Source organism: Orussus abietinus, unplaced genomic scaffold, assembly GCF_000612105.2.
Source record: "Orussus abietinus isolate OABI.00-Male unplaced genomic scaffold, Oabi_2.0 scaffold82, whole genome shotgun sequence".
Taxonomy (NCBI): domain Eukaryota; kingdom Metazoa; phylum Arthropoda; class Insecta; order Hymenoptera; family Orussidae; genus Orussus; species Orussus abietinus.
In genome coordinates this window covers 254,010-280,554 of record NW_019394247.1, presented here as the reverse complement: position 1 = coordinate 280,554, position 26,545 = coordinate 254,010, and the positions used below count along the sequence as shown (strand labels likewise).

General features: G+C 46.1%; 5 protein-coding genes across 15 annotated transcripts; 4 read left to right on the top strand and 1 right to left on the bottom strand.

Moving 5' to 3' along the window:
* Positions 1 to 3: 3 nt before the first annotated feature.
* Positions 4 to 6,232, top strand: LOC105695095 (forkhead box protein K1). 4 transcript variants are annotated; one of them, XM_012416376.1, is made up of 7 exons: positions 4 to 838; positions 950 to 1,046; positions 1,770 to 2,192; positions 2,260 to 3,036; positions 3,117 to 3,376; positions 3,473 to 3,575; positions 3,682 to 3,856. In XM_012416376.1, the coding sequence occupies exons 3-7, from the start codon at positions 1,834 to 1,836 to the stop codon at positions 3,854 to 3,856; spliced, it is 1,674 nt and encodes a 557-aa protein (XP_012271799.1). In that variant the 5' UTR covers positions 4 to 838; positions 950 to 1,046; positions 1,770 to 1,833. The 4 variants fall into 4 exon arrangements, with proteins under 4 accessions (XP_012271799.1, XP_012271800.1, XP_012271801.1 ...); XM_012416377.1 differs by having other exon boundaries at positions 1,753 to 2,192; XM_012416378.1 differs by lacking the exon at positions 4 to 838 and having other exon boundaries at positions 853 to 1,046; positions 1,753 to 2,192.
* A 236-nt stretch (positions 6,233 to 6,468) lies between these two features.
* On the bottom strand, positions 6,469 to 11,384 carry LOC105695096 (monocyte to macrophage differentiation factor 2). 6 transcript variants are annotated; one of them, XM_012416383.1, is made up of 6 exons: positions 11,052 to 11,383; positions 9,376 to 10,791; positions 8,813 to 9,305; positions 8,330 to 8,575; positions 7,822 to 8,074; positions 6,469 to 7,729 (listed from the first exon to the last, which is right to left on the bottom strand). In XM_012416383.1, exons 4-6 carry the CDS (start codon positions 8,563 to 8,565, stop codon positions 7,478 to 7,480), a joined length of 741 nt encoding a protein of 246 aa, XP_012271806.1. In that variant the 5' UTR covers positions 8,566 to 8,575; positions 8,813 to 9,305; positions 9,376 to 10,791; positions 11,052 to 11,383; the 3' UTR covers positions 6,469 to 7,477. The 6 variants fall into 6 exon arrangements, with proteins under 6 accessions (XP_012271806.1, XP_012271808.1, XP_012271809.1 ...); XM_012416385.1 differs by having other exon boundaries at positions 9,066 to 9,305; XM_012416386.1 differs by having other exon boundaries at positions 9,182 to 9,305.
* A 208-nt stretch (positions 11,385 to 11,592) lies between these two features.
* LOC105695068 (hexosaminidase D) lies at positions 11,593 to 15,284 on the top strand. 3 transcript variants are annotated; one of them, XM_012416325.2, is made up of 10 exons: positions 11,593 to 11,815; positions 11,906 to 12,017; positions 12,088 to 12,142; positions 12,357 to 12,572; positions 12,640 to 12,988; positions 13,061 to 13,135; positions 13,206 to 13,401; positions 13,501 to 13,776; positions 13,844 to 13,930; positions 14,004 to 15,284. In XM_012416325.2, exons 2-10 carry the CDS (start codon positions 11,989 to 11,991, stop codon positions 14,176 to 14,178), a joined length of 1,458 nt encoding a protein of 485 aa, XP_012271748.1. In that variant the 5' UTR covers positions 11,593 to 11,815; positions 11,906 to 11,988; the 3' UTR covers positions 14,179 to 15,284. The 3 variants fall into 3 exon arrangements, with proteins under 3 accessions (XP_012271748.1, XP_012271746.1, XP_012271747.1); XM_012416323.2 differs by having other exon boundaries at positions 11,902 to 12,017; XM_012416324.2 differs by having other exon boundaries at positions 11,593 to 12,017.
* An 83-nt stretch (positions 15,285 to 15,367) lies between these two features.
* LOC105694926 (golgin subfamily A member 4) lies at positions 15,368 to 17,969 on the top strand. Its single transcript, XM_023433451.1, has 6 exons — positions 15,368 to 15,759; positions 15,871 to 16,599; positions 16,674 to 16,907; positions 16,985 to 17,197; positions 17,288 to 17,476; positions 17,550 to 17,969. Exons 1-6 carry the CDS (start codon positions 15,469 to 15,471, stop codon positions 17,616 to 17,618), a joined length of 1,725 nt encoding a protein of 574 aa, XP_023289219.1. The 5' UTR covers positions 15,368 to 15,468; the 3' UTR covers positions 17,619 to 17,969.
* Positions 17,970 to 18,417: 448 nt separating this feature from the next.
* On the top strand, positions 18,418 to 26,542 carry LOC105694925 (myb-like protein X). The gene is made up of 12 exons (XM_023433352.1): positions 18,418 to 18,735; positions 19,587 to 19,656; positions 20,101 to 20,350; positions 22,059 to 22,236; positions 22,363 to 22,589; positions 22,838 to 23,127; positions 23,427 to 23,719; positions 23,885 to 24,461; positions 24,987 to 25,094; positions 25,197 to 25,298; positions 25,578 to 25,884; positions 26,454 to 26,542. Exons 1-12 carry the CDS (start codon positions 18,678 to 18,680, stop codon positions 26,520 to 26,522), a joined length of 2,529 nt encoding a protein of 842 aa, XP_023289120.1. The 5' UTR covers positions 18,418 to 18,677; the 3' UTR covers positions 26,523 to 26,542.
* The last annotated feature ends 3 nt before the right edge of the window (positions 26,543 to 26,545 follow it).

The window sequence follows — 26,545 nt, the reverse complement described above, 5'->3', positions numbered from 1 at the left end:
ACAGGGAGCAGTGCCACGTCGCCGACGTCTGTTTCATAATTTCTCGCCTCCGTAAAATCGATTCCCCAACCTAAGGATATTAATCGACGCGTCCACTAGACATCCATCCGATAATCATTGCTAATCCTCCGGAAATGGACTATTAGCTTCCATTTCCTCGTATTTAAAAACCCTCTCCGACCAGGCGGCCATGACAGCAACCAAAATGGCGGCGCCCCGTCCACTTGCCACGTCGCCACGCCGCAACATCAACCCTCGTTCTCTTATCCCTCCAGTCTGACTCTAATCTCCGTATTCATTCGAGAAAAGCGTAAGAAAACGATCCCACGTTGCATTTCCTGTAAACTCGGCATTGATTTATCCTGGCGTCGCAACGTATAACCGTTTAAATTCAGCGCGCCTGCAAGGCAGGGACCGTCCTCGCTTCTGATTGGCCAGCCGGCTGCGCGACCAAGATGGCGGCGCCCCGTCCAGTTGCCACGTCGTCGGGCCGCGCCGTTCGTTCCTTGGTCTCTCGGCTCCTGATCCCGTTCCCTAACCTCTAAACCGGCGTCGAGTCGACGCCGGGGCGCCCTCCGGTCGCGCTGCTCCCGTCGGTCTCGCGTTCGCGAGGACTCGGTCAACGGATTGTACTTGTTTTCAAACCCGGCGCCATCCTCGGGAGTCCGCGCGTCGAGGGGAGCCGCGAGTCACGTGGTGGCCACCCACGTTTCTCGTTGTGGGTAAACAAGGAGGAGAGAGAGAGACAGACCTGTCGGTGCGTGTCTTCACGGACGGCAGAGAGCAGTGGCGGCCCCAGGGGGAGGAGAGTCCCGGAGGATCCCAAGGAGGTAGCCAGGTACGTAGCGCAGCTAACCTCAAAATCGGCCGAACTCGCTGCGCGATCCTTGCCGCGCGCGAGAGAGCGGCTCCTTGGCCGGCCATATTATCGCACGTTGTCTCTTTGAAGATCGACCCAGAGCGCGAGGGAGTTCGCAAGAAGCTTCCGGAGCCGACCCGCGGAAATATCGGACACGTCCTGAGGGTCTTCACACCACGGCGACCAGGTGAGGGCTCAAGAGTGCTCGAGGGTGGTCGCGGGGCTGCCGGCAAACGGTGCGTTTCAAAATACTCCATTTGGCATGGACGTTTCTCGAGTTTGTTTGCAAACTGTATCTCTGGGTCTTATTCGAAGTGTGTTTCGGAAACCCTTAGTTGATGCAACTCTTTCCGAGTGCATGAGCTCTGAGAAATTTAACTCCCATTATAGTAGAGATGCCGTAACCAGTCTGTATCGTCAATTGGTAGTGAAGCAGGGATTTGTGGTCACTGTTTTTCAAAATATTACTAAATGTGGTCGCTGATTCTAACTGCCAGGACTTAACGCCGCAGATGACTCAGATTGAGGTACTTTGTCGAGAGATGTACGATTGACTTCGAAAGGAATATTTTTAAGCGCACTGCAAGTGAAAGAGTGTTCCGGACTTTCTGAATGAGTCAGCCATGGCTTTTATTCTCGGGGGTACAAAAAAGCTGCACTGGCAATATTATGACTTTGGACCAGTGCTGACGGTATTCTTTTGACACGTTATAGGGAATTATGGGGTGTCAAGCTGTGACCGGGACAATTTTCTCAGAAGTTTAAGTATAATCGGTGGACAAGTAGTCCAGCTAACCTCAAAATTTTGTCTTGTCACATATTCTTTGTTTAAAAATCTACCAAGTGTTTGTGTTACAAAAGAGACTCAGAGAGGTTATGACGCCTCTCACCAGAGGACACGATTTTCCAGGTGAAGCTTCACCTACAAGGTTGCTAGTAAAGAGAGGCGTGTTGGCCCCAAAGGCTCTAACTCCATGTCCGCGTACTCGCGGACCCAGGAGAGCGACGCGTGGGCCCTCCTCGCACTCAAGTCCACACCAGCCAGTCCTTCCAAGATGCAGTGGAACCCAGAGGCCAAGGGTGCGGCGATCGCCAGACTCGAGGGTAGGGAGTTCGAGTACATGGTTCGACAGCGGCGTATCACCATAGGTAGGAACTCCTCCAAGGGTGAGGTCGACGTCAACATGGGTCACTCAAGCTTCATATCCAGGCGGCATCTGGAAATCTTTTACGACCATCCTTATTTCTTCATGATGTGCAACGGCAAGAATGGGGTCTTCGTCGATGGTGTCTTCCAACGGAAAGGCGCCCCGGCGTTTCAGCTGCCAAAGACGTGAGTGAAATCCAATAATTCATTTTATCTCTAGTTGCAACGGTGTATAATCTTTATACTTTTTCAGGTGCACGTTCAGATTCCCGAGTACAAACATAAGGCTTGTGTTTCAATCTCTGGTGGACGAACAGGAGCAGGGTAACGTGCGCGTGCCCTCGCCACCAAAGCAAAGAGCTCCTCTACCCCCCCTACGTATAAATATCCCGGACACAGGCTACAGCAGTCCGTTCCCATCTCCAACGGGGACAATAAGTGCTGCAAATTCCTGTCCTGCTAGCCCAAGGGGAGGCCAAGGTCGACGGAACATCTCGGCGGACTTGCAGATGGTCGCAGCCTATGCAGCAGCAGTGGCCAGCGATCCTCAAAACTCTGGAACGGAGAGACACGAAGCTGCCCAGAGCTCCAGTCGTCAGATGAGTCCGGAACCTGGTGCCGAGTCTCGATACAACAGAGCCAATGCAGGAACTGGACCGAATGGGACGGCAGCTCACTATAGCCCACCTAAGGACGAGTCGAAGCCACCGTACTCCTATGCCCAGCTGATCGTCCAGGCCATCGCTTCTGCTCAGGACAAACAGCTGACCCTGTCGGGCATTTACTCCTACATCACGAAGAACTATCCATACTATAGAACCGCCGATAAGGGCTGGCAGAATTCCATCAGACATAATCTCTCTTTGAACCGGTACTTCATAAAGGTACCCAGGAGTCAGGAAGAACCAGGGAAGGGCTCCTTCTGGAGGATAGATCCTCAATCCGAAGCAAAGCTCATCGAACAAGCCTTCAGGCGGAGAAGACAACGAGGCGTTCCCTGCTTTCGTGCACCGTTTGGATTGTCCTCCAGGTTCGTACAGTGCCAATGTATCCAACGTCTAGTGTCATCGAACCACTCCACCGATACAGTGTACCCTTTTCTAATATCAGGAGTGCGCCGGCCTCGCCGTCACACGTCGGCATCAGTGGATTAATCACCCCGGAGTGTCTCAGTCGAGAAGGCTCCCCAGGCCCCGAGTCCTACCCTGACAGTTCGGTGCCCTCTCCGGCTGGTCAGCTGACAAGTCAGTCGGCACCTGGGTCACCTGGCCATCCTTACGCTCCACCTCCACCGCCTTGTCATAAGAGCCGTCTCATGCAACAGATCACCGTAGTGACAAATGGGGTCAACAATGAGGCAAACAGGGAAGGTAAGACTAACACTCCGATGGTAGTTATATTTAAACATTGTAGTTCTAAAATTCACCATAAATTCTCACGATCGTCCATTAATTTCGCTTCTATAGAGAAATACTTGGTGCCTGGGAACGTGGTGGAGGAACACTCGTTATCCCCTGCCGGACAGTACAGTCCGGCGCCTGTGATCGTACAAACCACGTATAACTACAGGTGCGTATCTCCTGCGTCCTTGTCTCTTTACTGTATTCATGGACCAGAGGATAACATCGGTCTGTTTATCTCATCGCGAGTTATATCATACGTCGTTTCATTTTAGCGGGAGCTTCATCGGACCTGACGCGGGCGTCGGGGTGGGCAAACGAGCACACGAGGAGCCCGACAGCTCGCCCGGGTCCCCGGCACCCCTGGCCATCGTCGAGAGCCCCGAGCCCCAGGAACACCAGCCCCAGCAAGCGAAACGCCAGCGCGTCCACGACGCCGACGACAATTGAATCCGTCGACCGGGATCGGGCCAACCTCCTAGGACCTTTCCACCGTAGAGGGAACTCTTTACTCACGAGGAACACTCTCGCACACACTCGCTCACACACTCACACACGGCCACCCACAGCCACACATTTTACACGCCTATTTACCTACCTACTCCCGTAAGAGCCAGACGAGTCGCCCGCTTTCCCGCCCGATTATGCGAATTTTTGACACGCAACCTCGCCGCCATTGAAGGAACCGAGAGCCGCTACCCCGGGAAGCTCGCTTTAGGCACCGGCTTCTTCCGTCATGGAAACGGGAAGGGAGTTTAGTGACTTTTTAGACCCGATCCGCCGCGAAAAGAGACCTGGTCGGTCGTCCACCAGGTCCTGGCGCCGTTCGTCGTTCTCTGGGCACGGGGAGATTTAGTTTTTTGACGGTGTCGTCGTCGACGGGGAGAGCGATCCTCTCGGGGGGCCCTCCCAGTCGACGTGTCGACCTAGGGGATTTGTTAACGGGGAATTATTCGCCGCGAACGACCCAGTCCTTGTCCGTAAACGCAGCCGCTGTAGCCAGAAGTCTGTCTTGGAAGTGTTTCTTTTCTCAAATCTTTTCTTTCTTTCTCTTTTTTTTTCTCTGTGCCCTTCCTCTTCTTCTTCCTCCTCCTCTTATTTTCTTCTCGTCTCTTCGACCCCACCTTGTCGGCGGACAAAGAGTTTAGGTACTTTCAAAGACGCGCGCCCACGCGTTCAGTTTTTCTTTTTTCTTTTTCCTTTCTTTCCTTTTTCTTCTTTTCTCTGGATAGCCTTCGTTTGCATCGCGCTTGCATCCGCTTAGGATTTAATAGGATCTAACGAAATGTAGTAGGTTTAGAGTATATTATATATATATGTATACTTGCATATATATATACATATATATTAGCCGCTAGCACGAAGTCGCGCAAAAGCGGTGCAGAGATCGAATAAAATAGACAGGAGTACGTATACGTGCACGCGTATGTGCGTTTGTGAAGGTATGTAGCGCATATGGGGGTAAACGCGGGTATGCGTGCACGTGTATAGATATATAGATATATAGATATATATATATATTAATTATTCAAAGGGTTGCCCAGGCGTAGCTCTCCTTGGCAGCATTTATTGTATTACCAGAGGTCTTATCGATAAGGACAAACTACTACGTACTCTCTGTATAAACGCTAGAACACTGTATAGAGTCGCGAGCACTGCGCGATAGACGGCGTATAACGAGATGAAAGAATAGCGAAAGGTTTAACTTTGCTTATGTGAGAAAACGACACAAAAAACGGAAAAAGAAGGGAGAAACCGAAGAAAGAGAGAAAGAGGAAGTTAAAGTATATTTAGACACCCGGAGCGGAGGTACGCTCTCGCAATTCGTCCTAGAGGTGCGCGCACGTGCGACGTGTACTTGGCGCGGGACTCAGGCGTGAGTTTGCGGCACTTCCTGTTCTTTACGCCTTGATTTTCCTCGGCGAAGGGTTTCCGGTCGTTGAGACGCCTTTGCGAACCCCACGTGGCAGTCTAGACTACCACGAGGAGAGTATAGAAATCCAGGTCGCGGCGCGCAATGATCTTGTCGCGGGACTCAGGCCGGAGTCCCTACACGTGCTCTTGACATTTCGCTTAGCGAACCGGAGGGAGGCTTCCTCTGTACTTATATCCGTATTCTATACACATCGGGCGAAAGGAAACACTGGATTCGAAGCCGAGAGCGACGGTGCGTCTCGATGTCGCGGCGCGCAAGGTCCCTCGCCACGTGCTCTTGACGTTTCGCTTAGCGAACCGGAGGGAGGCTTCCTCTGTACTTATATATGTCTGTACACATTCTGCGAATGGGAAGATTCGATTCCAGGTCGGGAGGTACGGTGGATCTCGGTTTTGCAGCGCGCAAGGTCCCTCGCACGTGCTCTTGACGTTTCGCTTAGCGAACCGCAGGGAGAGACCTCCTCTGTACGCTTGTATCTATACATTTAGACCCGATCGAGCTTTCGCTTGCGGTAGGGCATGGTTTCTTCTCGGCTCCCTTTCGGCCCCCTCGAGTTCCTTCACCGTCTGCCGAGCCCCTTGACTTCGTCTAGGTGTTCCCAATCATTTCACCTTCTTTTATTTTTTCTTTTTTTTTTTCCTTTCTTTCTTTCTCTCGTTCCATCTCATCCTCTCTCCAGCTCCCTTCGGGAACTCGACCGAGCGCTTTCGTTCCTCCCAGTTATATAAGCGTACCGGTGTCCGGAGACCTCTTGATTATTCCCCGATGTCGAGGTGTCCGCCCTCCGCGCCTCCGTCTTAGTCACTGACCTTAGTCAAGAATTATGTACGAGTCGTTCGCCGTGACCAAACGTGTTTTTTAGAGGCCACATTATACACTGACCATCCCTACCTCGAGTGTTGTATTTTGCTCCGGAGGTTCGTCGTCCTCGGGGAGGGGGCCAGGGAAAATCTCCGATGTTTCCTTTTTAAATTATCAATTATCGTGCGCTTATCGTATCCCGGTTTTTTAGGGGGGGGTTAATTTCGCTGACCCCTTCCCTGGCGTCTGATCTCGATTCCGAATTCCTTGAGAGTCCTTTAAGGAACTTTTTCCTGAGAGGAAAGGTGACCAGCTACACCAGGAGTAGACTCTTGTGACTTGGTTTATTCTTAGTTTTTTTTTTCTTTTTTTTCCTACAGTCTCCCTCCCCGATTTTCAGACATCTAATCTCGCGAGGGGAAGACCTTCTTCGTCGGCTACTACCGGGATACGAGGAAGGAATTATACACCCGGGGGTAGAAAATTGAAAAACGGGGAGTCGCCGATTTTTCTCATATTTTCTGTATAATGTATTAGGGAGGGCAAGATGGGCGAGATCTAAATTGTCTAAAGGGGGTCGAGGAACACACGAGGGTCGGTTTTGGCCGGTCCTGGTAGAGAGCGATCGCCTAGTTTCTCGCCCTCTTATTCTACATACGACATGGAAATGAGTCGCTCTCTTTCTACCTCAAAAAGGTGGGAGTCCATCGGTCTCTTTCTACCTCACAAAGGCGGGAGTCCATCGGTCTCTTTCTACCTCAAAAAGGTGGGAGCCCATCGCTCTCCCTACAGGTACTCTGAGAAAGGGGCCATTACAGGTGACTGTCATTTAACCGAGGACAATCGACCTTGTTAAAAGCTACCTTAGGCTTTACGTCCTATCTCTGATCCCGAGGATTTTCCACACATCTCCAGACATTTCTTTAGCATGTCCCCAGCAATTTTTTTATATATATATATATACCCAGCAATTCCTTCTATGTCCCTAGAAATTAATTCCACGCTCCCAGGATTTGGCTATACCTTCTCGAGAATTATTCTCTCTCTAGATTTTTATCGTACAACGAGCATATCCTATCGGTGGATCCTTGGAAGGAGTCCTTCTCCTTAAAAAATAATTTCGGAGGAAGGAGAGACGTTCGTATATACTCGGGTCGGACGAAGAGGTCGAAGGTAAGGCCGTTTCGTAAAGGAAGAATCGAATTCTCTCGTTCTCCCGAGTCCTACGTGGAAGAGGGTCGACACCCCGACCTGGGTCGAGGTCCTCGAGGACTCGGGAGGCGAGTAAAACGCGAGGGCTCGTACCCGAAGAGGGACACTCGGGGTGAATTCTATCACAAGTCGAAGAGGGACTCGAAGAGCCCTGGAAGAGGAGGCACCGCCGAGGCCAGGGTACCCTCCTGCTCGTCGACACTTGGGAAAAGGTGATTCAGGATGGCGTAGTAGTGGAATCCGGCCGCGGCTGCCACGAAGAGGTGCCAGATCGCGTGGGCGCAGGGAATCCGGCCGTCCGACTTGAAGAAGAAGACCCCCAGGACGTAGATCAGACCCCCGGCTTTCAGCTCGTCGATGTCGGTGATCTCCTTCTGCGGGATCGAATGGAAAGAGATTCTGTAAACCCGGAGTACGCCCCAGGTATGGTACACAGGGTTGGGGTACTCCTCAGGGTATCACTCACGACGTTTATAATCCCTATGCTAGGACCTAGGCCCATGACTAGATAGAAGGTCGTCTCCAGCATCTTGTAGCGCTCGTGGAAGACTTGCTGGTAGAGGATACCCAGGACGGCCATTATCCAGACCAGGTATCTCATCGAGGAGAGCTCCTCCCGGTTCGGGAACTCCTTCAGGTACAGCCATGGGAAGTAGCTCGCGGCTATGAACAGGTATATCATCGCCCGGTCGCACCGGTGCAGCACGTCCTTCAGTTTCCTGGAAGGATTAGCCATGAAGATGACGCTGTATCTCGTCAAGGCGATGCGAAAGGGAATCGTGTGAAATTTACAACGTGAATATGGAGGCTGTATTTAATTTTTTAATATTTTTTGTCTGCAATTTTATACAATTTACTAAGTTTCATGGGGCTGCCTTTTTATTCCCGTTGATGGAGGTGCAAACGAGATCCTCGTTTCGCATCACCTTAAAATTACTGTAATCACCTAGTTATCGGTTATTGAGTACCATTACCTATTGCGATTACAGTAGTGCACGCTGTGGAAGGTCGTGGACACCACGAAGACCAGCAACAGGCAACTCCCGTATACGCAGGCCGAGAGCAGCTGCCTCCAACTTGAAGATCTTCGCATCAGCTCGAGCATCCCCACCAGGGAAGGCATCACCCATATCCCATGGGTCAGCACGTTGGCCACGTGCTCCACAGTCGTCGGGGAGTACGCCTCGTTAGTGCACGGACGTGGATTCATCCAGCGGACCCTGCAAAACCAGCCGACATAGTTAACGCAATCGGGTCAATTAGGAGTAATCCCGACAACGCGGACAATTTCACTCTCTTTGTATATCTCTGTCTCTCCTTTCTTTGTACCTCGACGGAGGTTTCACAGAGGGTAAAGATGTACCGGCGACGCGCTCCGTACATCTTACACAATTTTATACGTATATAATATGTATAATATACGTAGTTCTAGGTCTTTTATATATGTATATACCGACCTTGGGCGACGATTTCCCTTATCAACACCTACATGCAAATCGGCGGATGTTTAAAGAAGCAGGAACCGAAACGAGCCGCTGGATCTGCGCGCTATCAGCGGGATACTCGTTATCAATGTTTACTTTTACTTGCGCAGACGGTTGGCTCGGCGATCGCAATTGTTAAGCGCACGTGCACGGCAATCGCCCGGTTATCGAAGCCGATAATTAAGCCCGGCAGACGGTTTACGCAAAGCCCCGGGAGGTGATTCACCTCGCGGACGTTGCACCGAATTCAGACCGTCGACTTCGGCGGGGTGATGTTATTCCTGGACCCCCTCGGCGAACCTTCACTCTTGTTAGGAGTTTTCTTCACGTCGAGTTACTCGCCTCGGTTATTCGGTTTCATTGTGTCTTCCTAATGGATTTTATTCATCCATTTTAACTCCGTTAATGGTTGGATGTGATTGATGGTAGAGGGTTCGCCTGGGATCTTGACAGTGAAGGGTCGACCCTGTTGAAAAATCAGTTTTATGAATTTCTAGTCATTGTGGTCAATGAGGAGAGATTCTCAAAACTATTACAATGCACGAATTGTAATCGTGTAATGGCCATTGTATTGTCCGTGGGAATAGGCGGATTATTCGGTGCACTCGTAGATGGAATATTTCTTTCCCTGACTCGTCCTTGAGGAATCGCGTGCTCCGTTAACGAGGCCTGCAAATGGCGCGTCCACTTTTCAATTGACCTCTCATCGGACATGACCAAATTGCCCAATTTCTATGTCGCTGCGGGAGAGCCGATTGACAATTATTATTTGGGATGGTTTCTTCTTTTTATATATATTCTCTTTTCCTATCTCTGGTTTTTTGGGTTATCTTCAAGGCGAATTTAATTGTCTAAGTAAATCCTTTGAAGACTGACAGGTGTTAAGTTCGCGTTGAGTAATCCTACACCTGTATGGCTTTGGGATTACATAAACCGGGATTGAAGTTCGCCTTACATAACACGTTGCGATCAATTCTGCAACGTCAACTGGAAGTACCTTATGTATCACCATCAATGTGCAATTAGGATTAATAGGATTCAATTGACCCGCGAGATTTTCGCACGGGTCGGCCGTATGAACGAATGTCAAGAAATATTGAAATGTTGTCGAACCCCTCGAAGGGGTCTTTCGACCCCCTGGGAAACATCGAAGAGCTCTTTCAAGACTTGTTAATTCATTCGGTTAATTATTTCTCACTGTCGAAGGCCTTCTGTTTTCCGAGACGTGCCGTTTTCCTCCGGTGCTGTGTTTCACACCAAATACGTTTAGGTAAAACAATGGAATTTATTTTCTGGGTCGATGTATAAATCTTCGGTGATTTTTTTTTCCCTTTCTTGAAGTTGTTACGATGCACTTTTTGCTTCAATAGCGAATACTGCGGGGAAAATCTCGTGCAGGATAAAAAGCAGTACTGGCGAATAAAAACGCATCTAATCAAATGTTTCTTCGAGGTATCTCTCGAAGCACCGAGCGCAATGACGACATGCAGGTATTTTCTACTTCCGCAGAGTTTTTGCCATTCCTGGGCTTGTTGAAAGAAGACTACTAGGATCAAACGTCCTGGATGGTTTCTCAACATGCATTTCAACAGTGGCTGGAGCGCTAGTAATTGTTTAACAAAAACTCAGGCTCATGCAGCTAGCGATTAGGTTGCGGCTGGGAAAGCTAAGAGTAGCACCGATGCGCATGTTGAAAGAGCAGTCTTTCTTTTGTCCATTTGCCTTACTCTTTGATCCAGTGAAATTGCAGGAGGTTCTTTATCGGCAGGAGGGCAATACGTCGTAGGCAAGAGGCATCCATGTCGGCAAACACGGCGACCAACCGATTTCAGGATAACCCAAGAGGAGAATCTGAACCACGCCGCCCTATCAAGGTGTTATCTCGTTAGAGCAGGTGTCCACACCGAAACCAAGTACGTCCCGTCGAATCCCACCTGCATCTCTTGTGTCATCTATGAAGAAAAAGTCATCAATGCATCGGACGGTGACCTGAAGAGCTAAAGCAGGCATTCGAAGATACACTCGTTACATCCCAGAGGCCAAAGACTTTGGAACGATTTCCAAGGTAGAAATATCAGACAATCGATACTACGCGAAGACTGCGCCAAAGTAATTCCCAATACTCTCATGCTTTCCTGTGCCGTCTGCATGCTGGATTATAATAAAGACACGCCCTGTTATAATTTCCCTCTACAAATCAATGGATATTTACTCAGCATACGGTTTCAGGTGTGACAGATGCTCGAGCCTTGGCGTCGAATCATAAAAGTGCTGCTCGAAGTGAGGAGAAGTCACCGCTTGTATGTCTTCTTGTATCATTTGCAGGGGACGAGCGATACAGAGGATCCGTTGCTCTCTTCGTTAGGAGCGTCCAGGAAACGAGACATCGCTTATAGACACCGAAAAGTGTCAAAGAGCCATGACTCGTTGAGCCTGCAGGTGCACCTGGTGGCGCGTGCACGAGATCAAGTGACAGGACTCGGAAACACCGACCGACTCGCTCCGGCCGCGGTTCCAAGCGCGAGTGAGGCCCATGGCGAGGGAGAGCTCATGTCTAGGACCTGTATTGCGAGATTATTTGATATTCCTCTGACATGCGCACAAGGTTATGTCGCGGGGCAAGGAGGCTTTGCCAGGGAGCGCACTTTCCGACCCAAGGGAAATCGAGCGCTCTGATTGGTCCGCCGCATCCGCTACACAAGAAATACCCAATAGCTACCATGTCACTCGGAAAACGCCTGATTGCACATCATTCGAACGTCGTGTGTTATTTTAGTAACAAAGGAATCTAAATAATGGTTTCCTTGATTGTTTGTATAAAAAATGCTTAATATCCCTTGACATGCGTCGGAAAAATAGTTTATTACGCCACGCCATGCCACGCCATCTATAAGAAACTCCAGGGCGAGTACTAAAACGAAGATGGAAAACAAGATGGCTGACCGGAGACGGAAATAATTGGATCCTCGTTTTGAGGTTATTCGAGGGAATTTCAAGCCCGTTAATGAACTTTATCGAATGATACTTGAAATTAAGAGTGCGATTAATGTTTCTTTTTTTAGGCAGGTTTATTTACTTACTAGAGCCCTTATAGGGTCTCCAATAATGGAGATATTGTTGTCTTTCGTGGTAACAATGTGAAAACAAAGATGGACGCGTTGACGTTTGGCTCGCACAGGTAAACAAAAATAAGGCTGCCGTAGTTAAATGAAGGATTGGTTTTACGGGAATACTTCTCTTTTTCGCAGATTGGTACATCTGGATCTGAAAGGCGCCCCGCCTCGCTTGTGTTACTTTGAAAAAGTGGGTACCTTTCGTTATGTCAACAATTGCTTCCTTGTGACAGCTTCTCGATGCTTGATTTTTATTTCGATAACAATTAGTGGCGTGCAATTGTTCTTCCTTTAAAATCTGATTTGCAAATTGTTGGGTGCACGTAAAGCATGGGGAGTTATGTGAATTTATTCACCTTCTCAGTCAAATAACGATTGAACCAAATTGCATTCATTCTTTTCAGCTATTTCCATTGTTAAGGTCATGGGGAGCTACGGGCCTGCTTCTGGAATGGGAGGAGACCTTTCCGTACACCCGAGAGCTAACTCCAATTGGGAGCAATGGCCTACAGGGCCAGTCGAGTGGCTATACCAACCAGGAAGCTCGTCAGTTACTACAAATGGCAGGTGACTCCGGCTTGGCGGTGATTCCACTGGTTCAGACCTTTGGACACATGGAGGTTATTATTAAATATGTTATATCGAGATAGAGTTTAGTAAAAGAGGGATAACTAAATGTTTCTTCAGTTTGTCTTAAAGCACAAGGAATGGAGATCGCTGCGGGAAGTTGAACACTTTCCCAGCTCCATGTGTCCCTCTAACCCAGGAACGCTGCTGCTAGTGAAGTCCCTTATCCGGCAGATCGTCACGTTCCACCCTGACATCCAGTACCTGCATATCGGGGCTGATGAGATCTGGCATTTAGGCCTCTGTTCGGTCTGCATAAAACGTGCCACATCTAGCAAGCATGGAAGGTCCTCCTTATATTTAGAACACATTCTGGCTATTGCACAGTTTATCCAGGACACGTATCCCTACCTGAAGATCATCATCTGGGACGACATGCTACGATCGATAGACTTACAGGTTTTGAAGGGTATTGCCATAGATTATTCAAGAACTGCGTAGCCTTGCAAGGCTCAACGTCTTTTTTTTCCTGTTCTTCCAGAATATTATGTCGGAAAGTACGTCGAACCGATGATATGGCATTACAGTGCAAGGGAGACCTTTTCATTACCTCCAGGTGAAATTCTTAAGTTATAGAATCATTCATGCTTTTAGTGAACGATGAGATCAATGATATTCACTTTTAGATCTGTGGGACAAGTACAGCTCTGTGTTTCCTAATATTTGGGCTGCGACTGCGTTCAAAGGAGCCACAGGATCGTGCCAGCATATTCCTATAATCCACCACCACGTCAGCAATCACGAGAGGTGGTTGGAAGAGCTGAGCACTCACGTCAACAAAGTGCATGAGTTTCGAGGAACTGCATTCACTGGTTGGTCCAGGTTAGTTCTTTATGCAATAATAACTTATATGGAAATAATTTTATAAATGAAACTCAGATACAAGTTTCATATCGTCTTAACCTGAAATTTGATTTTCAGGTACGATCATTATGCAACAATGTGTGAGCTGCTGCCCACAGCGATACCTTCTTTGGCTCTGTGTCTGAAAGTTTGGTTACATGGCTACACCGAGCAGATTTTCACTGAAGTAGCAAAGAGCCTTGGCTACATCGAACATCCTCTACACGTCACTCCTCAACCGAGACCTGCTCCGATACCAAGTAGTCTCCTTTTTCCTGGATGGCAGGTTGCCGTCGGTATCGAATGGTTTCTAAACTTCAAGGCAAAATTCCACAACGTCACTGAAAGTGAACAGTGAGTACAAGATTCTTCATGCTTGGTACACAATATTTATATTAATATTATGCGGTTACGTTAATAGAATAAGGACTTGGATGAATCCATGGCAAGTGGCGAACAACTTTACCAACCCTATGCAACTTGAGAGTCTCGTACCTGCCATAACTAAGTACGTAGATATTCCAATGACATTAGTAGTAATTACAAATGGGTGTTAACATTTCCTTCGAATTACTGTGTAGTCTATTGCTGGAACTGTCTTCACTGGAGGGGTATTTGAAAGTCCAGATGGAAGCGATGTTCTTCCCATTTACAATCGACGAATGGTTCGGCACTCACATCGAGCCTATGAAGGACAAGCTGAAGGAACTGAAGAGAACCACCGAAAATCAACTGAAATTGGGATGTCGAACATAGTATTTTAACAAAAGGGCTCGTATTTTATGAGAAGATTTCACATAACCTCTATCTCTGTAACATAAAGTCGATCAGATGTGTCTACCATTGGTGAGTAATTTCTCATTTGGACTTGGGGTCCTGTTACCGAGGAAACATTAAAATTCTTCTTGTATAATTGTTATATAAGACTTTGGAATGGAAGATGCACAATTTTGTATAAGATTAAGCAATCAAAGGCTAGTTTCTCACTCAACGCTACTTTGTCGAGAAGGTGATATTATCGAGTAGTCTTCGATGTTGCACATTCGAAGAGGTAATTATGCCATTCTTAGGGATCTTTAGATTCTAGTATGCGTTCGACCGTACTTGATATCTTAAGATGTATTTTGTCAAACTTTAGATTCCAATAACGTTTAATTCTTAGTCGTACTTAATGTCACATACACTTGTACAGAGCATTGGTCAAAATCTACATTTTTCATAGAAGATATTCAAGTAGAGGTATTATAAATAAAGTCGAGGAAACTTTAGGTATCTTTAAGTAGAGAACAGAGAGCATCTAAATTTTATATTGAGTGTTAAACATAAATACTTTAGCGCTTTAAATCCTTTTAAAGATGACGTTTAGTCCTACTTAGCGTAGCAGATAATAATCTGTTATATTTCTAGTTTAGCAGTAGTTTTTAATTAAGTGAAGAGGTGTATATTATTTTATATAAAATACCTCTCTTGTAAACAAATACAGAGATATATATTTCTTTAAGGTTATCGAGGAGAGGATCACCCTTAGTGACTTTTAATGTAGCAAGAGCCTTTTAAAGACTTCTGATTAGCCCTTTCTTGAAGATTAGGGAGCGTCTAGTTTTATACAGAGTATTTATTCGCACTGTATGTACAATATTTTGTAGAACACCGTTCGGTAGTCTAACTTAGTTTACCGTCGGTTTACACATAACAATTTGTGACTCCCTGTTGACTTAAAAAATACTTACTTAGTCTTTTGGAATATTCCTGCTCTATGCTGTGATAATCGAGAATAAAACGATAAAAATACTAAGTCATATAATTGTGTTTAAACTAATGTTAGAAAATTTTAAGAGAATTAAAGTCAACGGCAAATGTAATTGCATTTTTGGATTATCCTGAAAGTAGTTAGACAAAACCTGCTTTTAAAACCCTTGTCTAGATAGATGCGGAATAACAGAAGATCGCCTAAGACATGACTAAACAGTTATCTTGACAGCTAAGTTAACAGACAGAAAATAGCTCCTCCATGGAGCGTTGACAGTTCGACAGCTCTCCTATGAAATGTCCAGACCGAAGGAACGTGACGAGCAAGAGGCCCTGAAATTAGATGAATCCTTTAAAGAGACTCTGTCACGCATCAGACCTCACCTCTTGGCATTGAATTCACCAGAAAATGCTCAGCTTTGTAGAGCCTGGCTCGACAAACTCAGTCACTCATCGAGTCAACGAGTCCTCAGGAACGAATACCTCGTGGAACTCTATCGACAGCTGCAGTCAGGACATCTTGGAGGAATATTCATCGATCCACCAGTCAACGGTCCGCTGTCATCTCTTTCGACAAGTTATCATCCAGTGAGTAACCTCACTTTTTAATAATATTACTGCTTTGAGTTGCTTAAATCCATCATATTCAATTTATTAGACCAAGGATTGGAGATTAGAAAGTGAAATCGTGTGTTTTAGGTTAACCTAAGCTCTTCTCAGAGTGACTTGTCAGAGGTTAGCTCTTCAACTTGTCATAAGTGGAAGAGACCCAGTAATTTTAAAGCATCCCGAGGGTATTCCAGGAGTAAAACTCCTTCGAGGCCACTGGAATCCGACTCCAGCAGTTCGGTTCACTGCGTCCATGGTGTCAGGATCTCTTCGCAGATGTTGGCCTACGAGGAAGGACAGTGCTCCGAGAAGAACAAACCGAAGACTTATAAGCAGCGAATAGAGACTTTGTCGATGATCATTAAGGAGCTGCAAATGGAGAACGAGAAACTGAGACAGGATCTCTCGAGGTGCCAGGAGAAGTGCATCTCAGGAAGGGCTCTGGAAATGCAGGAGAACATCGATGAGCTCAATGCCGAAGTCGCCAGGCTGAAAGCTAAGTTAGTTTCTTCGATGTTAATTTCATCGATACCGGAGGAAGTAACTCATTGTCGCAGGTCTTACTTATGTGTATGTTTTTTTCGAGGAGATGATGCAAAATATATTTCACAGTTTTTTCACAGGCTAGCCGATACACAGCAGATGAACAGTTTGACCGAAGCGAATCACAGAGAGGTTATACAGCGATACAAGACTGCTGTGACGGAGCAGTTCAAGAAACTTAAGACTCGGCTCCAAGAAGCACAGAGCAGAAATATAACTCTAGACAACACAGTGTTGACGATCACTCAACAGCTTGAAGAAATGATACGTGTTAGGGTTAGGCTTTTGCAATTTGACTTGTCAAACATTCTGTGCAGTGAATTAAGTGAATTAAAAATAGAATATTTCAGGAGATTGAAGCCAACACCATTGAGAAAGAGTGGAAGCAAAATTTGGATAGTGTACAGAAACACTACGAAGAGTTGCTAGAAGAAAAAGAGAGAGAACTGCGTGACATGAGTGAAATAATTAACTCAAAGGACAACGAACAGGCCCAGAAGGACTCGACACAAAAAGAAGAGATCGATATCCTCATCGGCAAGATTCAAGATTTGGAGAAAAGGCTGGGAAAGAAGATCGAAGACGTATTATAATCTAGCAGGCTGAACATTTGAGATCGTGGAATGCTTTATTGGATTATTAATCTCACACGTTTGATTAGGAAAGCAGACTGCAGGTTGTGGTAACGGAGCAGTGTACAGCAATGAAGGAAGAGTTCGGTAAGATGAGGACTGACATGGAATTGGCCATGCAGCGGCAGAACCAGAGCTTGGTGAATAAGAATACTTTGCTGAAGAGGGGCATCCTCAAACTGGAGAAGTCCAGGGAGAAGCTGAGGCAGGAGTACGAGAAGAAGATCTTTCGTATTCTCAAGGTCTCTAATTTATTTGGAGGTTGGGTCTGCTCGAAGGGCCTTCGGAGGAATTTTTGCCATCGATGAGTCACATGTTAAATTAAATTACAGGACAAGGAACTCGAGATCGAGACTCTACAGCTTCGTCTTCAGGGGCAACGTAGCGAGCTGTCGACGTCCCTCAGTTCTGAAAAACAGTGCGAACTGGATAGCATGGTTGGCTCCCTCGAAGACAGATACAAAGCTCTCTTCGCAGCAGTGGGTGCTGCTGCGAACAGTCAGCGAGAGACATATCTTAAGGTAAAAGTGCACTCCTAATAATATGCATAAATTAAATAAGGAACAAACGTGTTCCAACAATATATCTTTTCAGAAAATAAGCGTACTAGAGGGTCAGCTGACATGTCTGAAGCAGTGCATCGTCGAGGGAGAAACCTCATAGAATCCTTTGGTCCAGTATTGTATACAATATCAAGAGACATTCCCTTATAAATAAAACGACAAAAAATTACCACGAATTTACAGTTTATTTCAGAACTTCCGAGTGCTAGGATCAAGCCTTTACTTTTCCGAGAAAGGTCGAGGAAGAGTTGCAATTTTCATTCGATCCATGAAGGAGAAAGCAAGAAAAGAGGAAAAAAGACAACACCCCTCCCTTCATCGGCCGAGGGTGGTGACCGTCAATGGACGCGTCGAGGTCATTATCCCTCGACTCGCATCCTCCGTGTCAGCGTAATATCGACCCTGACAAAGCTCGAGGTTGATTCGCGATAGTTCCCATAGAAACCAGCGATCGAAAACCCACATTTCCCCCTGGAAGTGGAGGAGGAAGTCCAGGTAGCGCGAGGTATACAAACGGAAGCAGATCGAAGAGGGCCACCTTCGTTCCCGAAGAGACTCGCCTTCAGTCTCTCTGCGATCCTCGTTACGTCAAGACCGATCAAACTTCCTCTTCCCAAAAATTACTACCCCTTCCTGGGGACCTCTAGAACGTGAGAAAAAAGACTACAAATGGAAGGCAGCAAGAGAACCCTCCCCAAAAAAATCCAAAAGAATCGCTCGACGTAACGAAGCCTACCGATGGAGGGCTTGCGATGAACGTCGTCCCTTGGAGCGACTTCCGTGGATGTAGGTCGATCAAGGGATTGTTAACGAACGGAAGATTCGGAATTTAACCAGGGGGAAGAGACGGGAACATCTCTTCTGTGAAGAGAATTCTTATTCGATAAATTCTGCGGCTTTTGGACATCAAGTTGCGCTTCCTCGTCGAGGAACGTCGTCTACTGGAGAAGGACTTCCTGGTTTGACTTTCTATAGACCTAGGTACGACCTGGCACGAATTTAGGAAACGTTAAGACATTTAGAGAAGCACTGGAGAATAGTCGCGAATAGTAGAGCTTTCAGTCGCTCGCCCTCCCCTTCTCTCTCTCTCCCTCGCACTGACAAGCGGCGCGACCACGTGACAGGCGACCACGTGGTCGACCACGTGACAAACGTCAAAATGACAGGAAGAGTCTCCCTGCTGGAGCGCAAGAGACTGCAGTGGGCCAAGGAAAGGGGTGAGTTGAAAGTTAATCCTGGAACGAGAAAAGCGCTTCTTAGTTCACGCGAGATGTACGTTCTCATTTGTTTATTTTTTTTTTTGTTACTTGTAAGCGCTTTAAAACAAATAGAGTAGTGAACCCGCACGAAAATTCTGGCCCTCTCGAGCTTGCGCCGCTGATAGACATTGAACTATCTGCAATCTTTTTCTTCCAAGCCAAGAGAAAAATCAAATATTGCGTGAAAATTGTGAACATTAGACTTCGTTAACTATTTGTATATAAATGTTTTCTTTTTCTTTTTTTCCTAATTTTTGAAAACGAACTTGACTTTCGTTCGATGATTCTCATGGATAGTTAAAGTGATAAAGCTCGGGAGGAACGGAGTAACCGCGATAAAGGAAGATGGAAAAGGGACGAGCCAAGAGTACTGGTATCTGGAATACTAAACTGAAGAAAAAAAAAAATGAATTTCAATAAACCAAAGAGATGTTTCTTCGAAAAGTACCAAAGAAATATATTTCGTAGATTCGAAGAATTATTCGACTCGAATGGACTCGAATAAAAATTGGATGCAACGCTTCTTCGGAATTATCGCAATTTATTTCAGCTTACTTGGGTCGCTTATTCTTCGAGTTAATGTTTCTTTGGTACTCTTCTAAGAGATATTTCTCTTTGGCTCGATGGATTTCTTTTTTCTCGGTATAGAAGTTCGAATTGAAACAGAGGCAGGGCCCGCTTTCCTGCCTTCTCCGTAGAGAATAGACTTGTCTCTAGAATATCACCCTCGAGGTCCTCGACATGAGAGAAAGAATGACGTCCTGGGCCTCTGGAGGAGGTGCACGAGCTTTGAAATCTGAAATCCCCAGAAGAAATGGCGAGACTCTGCGGACAATGGGCTCCCCTCAAGGCGAACGATTCTGTCCGCACGGCGATCCGGTAAATTCACATTCAATTACCCTCATAATCGATTAAATTCGTAATTACGCTCGCCTACACCTTGCCCTAAATAGTTCTCTCATTAACGAATTAATTGACTCCCCGCAAACGTCCGTATGAAAAAAAAAAAAAAAGAAAATGTGTAACGCAGGCAATCTTAAAAACAGATATTCGTAAAATTAAGCAAATGTCGAAATAAAAATTCGTAAAGTGAGAGAACTGTCTGTACATTTCGTGTATAAAAAAAAAAGTATATATATCGCTCGAAATGAGGTCTCCCAGAAAAAGGTTGTCAGGAAGAAACGCTAAGCATAATGAATTTGCCAATGTCCTTTTCCCAGGACCTCTTATCGACGTTTTCGCTCGTTTCTGAGGATACAAGCGTCCTTCCTTTTCGGAGGTACGAGGGCTCGCCCTGTCTTTACGATCTGTCCTGTTGCACAGCACATACCCGACGAGCACGAGAATGTCCCTGACGGAAATAAATCCGAAGAGCACGCAACCCCTGCGAGGAGGACATTACGGGAGCGCGGTGAGCTTGAGAAGTCTCGAGACTGAGAGCTTAGAAAGTCTGAGAGGCCCCGAATTTCCTGGGGAATGTTTCCCAGGATTCCACGAGAATCCTGAGATCACCAGGACGAGGAAGAGGAGTCCCAGTCTGCCGCCGATACGAAACAAGGAGCACCTGTCCCAGGTGAAATGCTCTTAACTGTGCCCATAATTATGAAAGAGGTCTAAGTCAAAATTAAAAAAAAAATGAGTTTATCAGTTATTTCACGCCATATTATTTCAAACGAAATTAATTCAATGTAATTTCGAAACAAAAAATATATGACTTAGACCACTTTTATAATTATGGGCACAACTCTAAACTTAAGTTTAAGTGAAAGTGGCATTGAAGAGGTATTGTTTATAAAACTTTTTTCCCAGCTCGATTTACCGAATAGTTCCTTACAACGTGAATGGGGAGACTATAAGGAAGGTCCTGACACCCCTTCGAAATTTCACCTTTTACAGAAAAATATAGAAAAGTGTCTAAAGACATTTAAAATGAAAAACGAAAGTGAAATCTCATGGGTGTCGGGATCTTTCTTATTGCCTCCACGTCCACGTGGGGACGTTTGATTACGATTAGGTGCACCCATTCGGAGGAAGATCTCCTAAACGAGGAAGAAAAATCCCATATTGGGGGAAATTTCCGGAACGGGATGGAAAATCGCAGAAAAGGGGGAAGGCAGGTTCAATTCTACAGAGGGGTTGAAACGTCGCGAAAGAAAGGGAGGCCTTTATCGAATCGATTCATATCGTGCCGAGGGTTGTTCACCCCGACGGAATGGAGGCCAAGAAGAGAGGGCTGGCACGATACGACTTCCTTCCAGAATTCCTGGGAAACATTTCCCGATTTTTCTCCATTTCTCTCCCCTTAAGGAGACTTAAAAAAGTCGTCAAAAAGACGTCGATCCCAATATTTCTCTGTGACCCGAGAGCATTAATTAGTTCGACACTTTACAACGTAATTATGAAGTCTACAAGGAAGATCCTAACACCCCTGACTCTTCACCTTTCGTACAAAAATTAAAAAAATGTCTTAGAACCTCCAAATTCACGTTGTAAAGTTCTGAAACGATTCTGTGTCCCCAACTCGGCGGAAAGTGTGACAAATTAATTTTTTTAAGGGGACTTTTGCACCCCCTTAAGCCAGTAATCCTCTAGGAATGATTTTCTTCCCCGACCGTGTACATCGCCTTCTCAAAAAATGGGCCAGAGAAATTGTACAAGTAACTAGGCCGCGAGTAATTGCAAACCTAGGACGACAGATCGTCCGTTAATGCGAATCGCTTGTCATGACAAAGTCAATTCTCCTGGGGTATAATCCTAGAGTTATTGGACCGCGGTTTGCGTGACGATAAATGTTCTTTTCGAGGGAGGCCCCCTGGTCTGTGCTTGGATTAATGCCAGGTCTCCCCGGTTAATATATGTATACGTATTTACATGTACTAGTATATATGTAGATACAGAACATGCCGGTCTAAGGAATAAGTCTGATTGCAAACCGGTACCAGTTGGCACTGGCTCGATATCCTACCTTTCGTCACCTGTCACGCGACAAGCTGAATACATATTTAACCATGTATTAGGTCATTCAAAAGAATTATCTTTTTTTAATGATAAACACCGAAGTACGTAGAAAAATATAGGATCTTTCGAATGAGCTAATGCATTTTCAGCGGAGGTATGTATCCGACATTTCGGGCCTTACCTATCAATTCTAGTAAAATTAATTCAACAGGCTACTACTAATTACGAGTACATATACCCTACGCCCATGACCTACGACATAGCACACTATGTGCACTAATCTAGGTTTTTAATATTAATAACAATTTTTTAAATACTTCCAGGAGCAGCGGGAACTCGAGGCCGAGAATTCCAGGTTCTACGTGCAGAAGCAGAGTCAGCTGGTGCACCAGGTAAACCGAGGCGACCTGCACAGGTACGGCTCTCCTCGAGAGGAACGCGAAGGGGAGACATCCGGATACGCCAGCGACTCCCTAGAGGCGCCTCTACCACCAACACAAGGTCCTATCCATTGTTTAAATAATAGATGGATCCCCTAGAAGAAAAGAAAGTAACTTAGCAGTAGTTCCATCTCAAGATCAATAATTAATTAAATAACTTGTCTCTTTAAATTACACGCAAATCCAGCCAGCCTCTTACCCGGGTGCAAGATGGGCGAGAACACCTGGAGGAACCCCTGCCATGGGAGTCCCGCGGGATCCCTGCCACCTTCCAGGAAGATCTCGGAACTCAGGGCGATGGAGCTGAACAGGCCCCGATGGGGTGGAGTTTGGAGTCAGGAAAATCTGAGAAACGATCCTCCACCTCCGTCCTGGCTGGAGAGAGGACTCTCTCGCCTGGATCACAATAGCCAGGTCCATAAAAAAAAAGAAAAAAAAATCCATAACATTTAAGGGCAATTGTACCGATCTTTCACCGGAAGGCGTGACACTTTTTGTAATTTTCCTGTTTTTTTTTGGTTAATTTTGTTCCTAACGAAAACTACTATGTTTCGATCTTGATCTCGCACCCTCCAATTTCGATCATGGTCCTGCAATTACGGTCTTGTCTTTTTTGCGGAACTGCAAAATTGATTTCGCTTATCAGTAATTGTTTCTCGCAGGTGTTGGTAATCACCCACGACAGTACGAGCAGTCCCGACACCTCGAGCACAGGATCCGCAGGATCGGACTCGAACAAGACGTACCTAAGGGGCCAGAACATCCCGGTGGACGCGGACGTCCTCCAGGAACGAGAAGCAAGAAGGCAGAAGGCCCTGGAGCTGCAGAGCGCGATCAAGCAACAATTGGAAGAGAGAGATCGCCAGAGGAAGGAAGAGAAGGAGCGTCGTCTCCGAGAAGAGAGAGAAGAGGAGGAAAGGATCCGCAGAGAGCGAGAAAAGGAGAAGGAGAGGTCGAGCGAAGATCCTTTAACTATTAATCGATATTCCTTAACCAGGGAATTAATGTGAAGTGAACCTTCTGGTCCGGGCTAAGTTAAAAGATTTTTATAAAAAATCCAAAGTTTTCCAAATTGTCAGAATAATTCCTAGGTGCTCACGGGTGACATGTCAAAGTTTCCGAGGGCTCGATGCAATACCCTTTAAAAAAGTGTAATTAGAATCGACTGATTTGAGGGGGATTTCACTTCACCTTAATTTTCAAAATTGAACCACCTTCACTAGGAATTATTTTTTTTCCGCCAATTTTCAGGTTCGAGGAGGAGCAGAGAAGGCTCAAAGAGAAGGAGGAGGCTAAGCAGAAGAAGGCGGAAGCCATGAGAGAAGTTTTGGAGGCTGCCGAGAGACTCGCCAGGGAAGAGAAGAAGCAGAGACGAAGAAGAGACGAGGAGGACCCTCGCCAGAATCAGGAAAGCGTTCGAAAAGGAGAGGACATGTTCGAGCCGACTTTTAAGGAGAGAAATTCCGAGCCGACCTACGTTTTAAATTCGGAGGATTTAAAGAGTCCTGCGATTGAAGAGAATCCTTACACGAAAAGTGCAGCCGGTAATCGAAGATTATATTTCAAAGCGAATCTTCTTTCATACTTCATTTCATTGCTGCTTCAATAGTCGAACAAGTCACTGTTAAATAATTTCCCATGAACAATTACCATTCAATAATTGCCTTTCAACTACTACCGTTAAGACCAGTAATTATTTTCATCTCCAGGACCCAAGATCCTGGAGGAGAGCATCAACGAGAAGGAGACCAAGCAATTAAACAACCAATGGGAATGCGACCTGGACAAGACCTCAAGCAAGTCATCGAGGAAATCCTCAAGTAAATCCTCGGAGGATCTAGAAGAGAACAGCAGTATAATTCGACTCCCGGTCAGCAAGGACGTGGCGATCGTCCTGAGCGGCAGGATCGAGGACTCGGAGATCCTTAATGGAACCAACGTCCTGAATTTAGTGGTCGCCTCGTCTCCAAAAAAGTCCAGCAAGTCGGACAACTCCTCGAACACCTTGAAATGCGGATTCAACGCGTTGGTCCATGGCCTAGGCAGTCCAGAGTCCTGGAGGACATCCTGCAGGACGATCATCTCCCCCAGGAGGGTGGAAAATAGACTGCTGACCCCCAGCAAATACAGGATCCCCACTGGGAGAGATTTCGGCACGCAGACCAACGTCGAAAGGGACCTCAAGGACCTCCAGGACCTCCAGGACCTCCAGGAAGGAGGCATCAAGGACGTCACCATGAAGGAGAGGAAGGAAGCTACGAACTCGAACCGCAGGGATGGCGAGAAGTGAAGATCTTTTTATTCTCCCGATCCTTTGCTCGATTCAAGGAGGCCTCAAGGACCTAGAAAGGTCCTTGAATGAAACTGACAGAGACTGTTAATTAATACACGGTTCCATTCGTTCAAAAAATAAATAAATAAATAAAATGTTCAGTCCTTACGAATTTCTCGAACTGCCGAATATTTTTTATTTCGGATTTAAGGAGGGCTCAAGGACCTCTTAGTCCTCCTTGAACTCCTTATAAAATATTGGAAAAAAATTGCCCACTTCCATGGGGCCCATGACAAATTTCTAAAGGCTCGAAAAATTAATTCCTTTTCCAAGGAAAGGAACCGTGTATTAATTATTAACATTCTCCCTCTCTCTGACAGTTTGATATAAGCAGAAAAATAATAAGTGTATCGATTTTCTGCCAAAGAAAATTCCTAGGAAATCGAATTTATAGGAGGACCCAATAAGTTAGGTTTACGGTGGAACGAGGATATTAATTAATATCAATTAACACGACCAATTCGTTTCGATAACCGAAGGTCGACGAGTTTGGGCACCTCGGAGGACATGTCGATGAAGACCTTCTCCAGGTCGAAGTCTCAGCCCAGGACGAGTCTCGAGTCGAGGCCTCGATGGAACGCCAATCGGTAAACCGACGTAAAGCCGAGAAACAGGCGGCGGCACTTGTTTAATAAATAATATTGGAACAAGTGTATCGACACTCTAAGTAACGTCAGGCTTTGACACAGGCCAGGAACTCGTTATCGGACCCAGAGCGAGAAGGACCCACACTATCAGAGGCGATTGCGACTGAGAAGAAGACAGGTGGAAACAAGCGACGAGGGGTCGAGGTACTTACTTCAATTCCCTCGTTAAATTATCATTAATATGGCAGATATAACATAATACGATATACTCAAGGCGATACGAAAGTGCCGTCTGAGGGATTATTAACAATAACTTTCCTCCCTTTCTAGGTGTACCAAATTGTTTAAAATCTTCCATATAAATGGAGATGTCCTAAAAAACACCCCTGCACCCATGAAACATTATCTCTTTAAAAATCCTATTATGAACCATCGCCTTAATTTTTATTGGAAAAAAAAAAAAATTAATATTGTCCTGCACAGATCGCCCTCGCTGGATCGCAGGAAACCGATCACGGCGAAGCCGAAGACGAGAGGCACAGCCCGAAGGAAGTTAAAGATCGACAGCTACGACGGGGATTTATCAATGGACAGCCTTACCTCGATCGTGCCTCTAAGGATCGATAAAAACGGAAGAGTAACCGTGGAGCCATTGAAGATCAACCCTAGGGATAAATCCCGAGGTAGAGAGGCGAACGAAAAGGATCGAATAACGATCGAGGAGATCAACGAGCATTCGGATTCCTGGTGTGGGAGAGACATCTTGTCGCAGCTGGCTTCTCTGAGAAACGTGAGCCTTAAGGGGGTGGCATACCCAAGAAACGAAAAATCGTCGCGATAAATCTCCACAAAAACTGATCCTCAAGATTTAATTGATCCTTCGGTGACGCCATAAAAGAGCATGTTCTAACTTCCCAAGCAACAAATCGCTGCGATTTATCGTTAAGAATGTAACCTTAAGGTGGCATGAAAGTGTTACTCTGTACACATTGAAACGTCAAAGCATCTGTGAAGCTTTTCTCCCAGCCAAGTGCACCGAGTTATCTAAAACGTTAACACGTGATTAGGGAGGCCTTAAAGAAGCACCCGATGCCGGTGAAATTTCATTTTTCTGGGGAAAAAAAAATAAATAAAAAAAACTATCTCCTTTTGGTTCGTGATAAAAAAAATTCAGGAGTTTCAAAACCTTCGCCAGGACCTCCTTGATCACGTGTTAAAGTGTCAGACTATTTGTTGCATCCAGTTCGAAGGAAAGTGTCATAAGCGAAACCCGAAGCGTCACTTTCGCGTCGCCTTAAAGAGTAAAGTGGACCGTCCAAAGGAGCGAAATGAAAAAAAAAATTGGCAAATCATTTTCAGGGTCTCCTGATGAAGCAACGAGAATGGGACCAGAGATGTCTGGTCTCGCCAGGCTCGGAAGTCTATTGACCGAGCCTCGAGGAGATACCAGA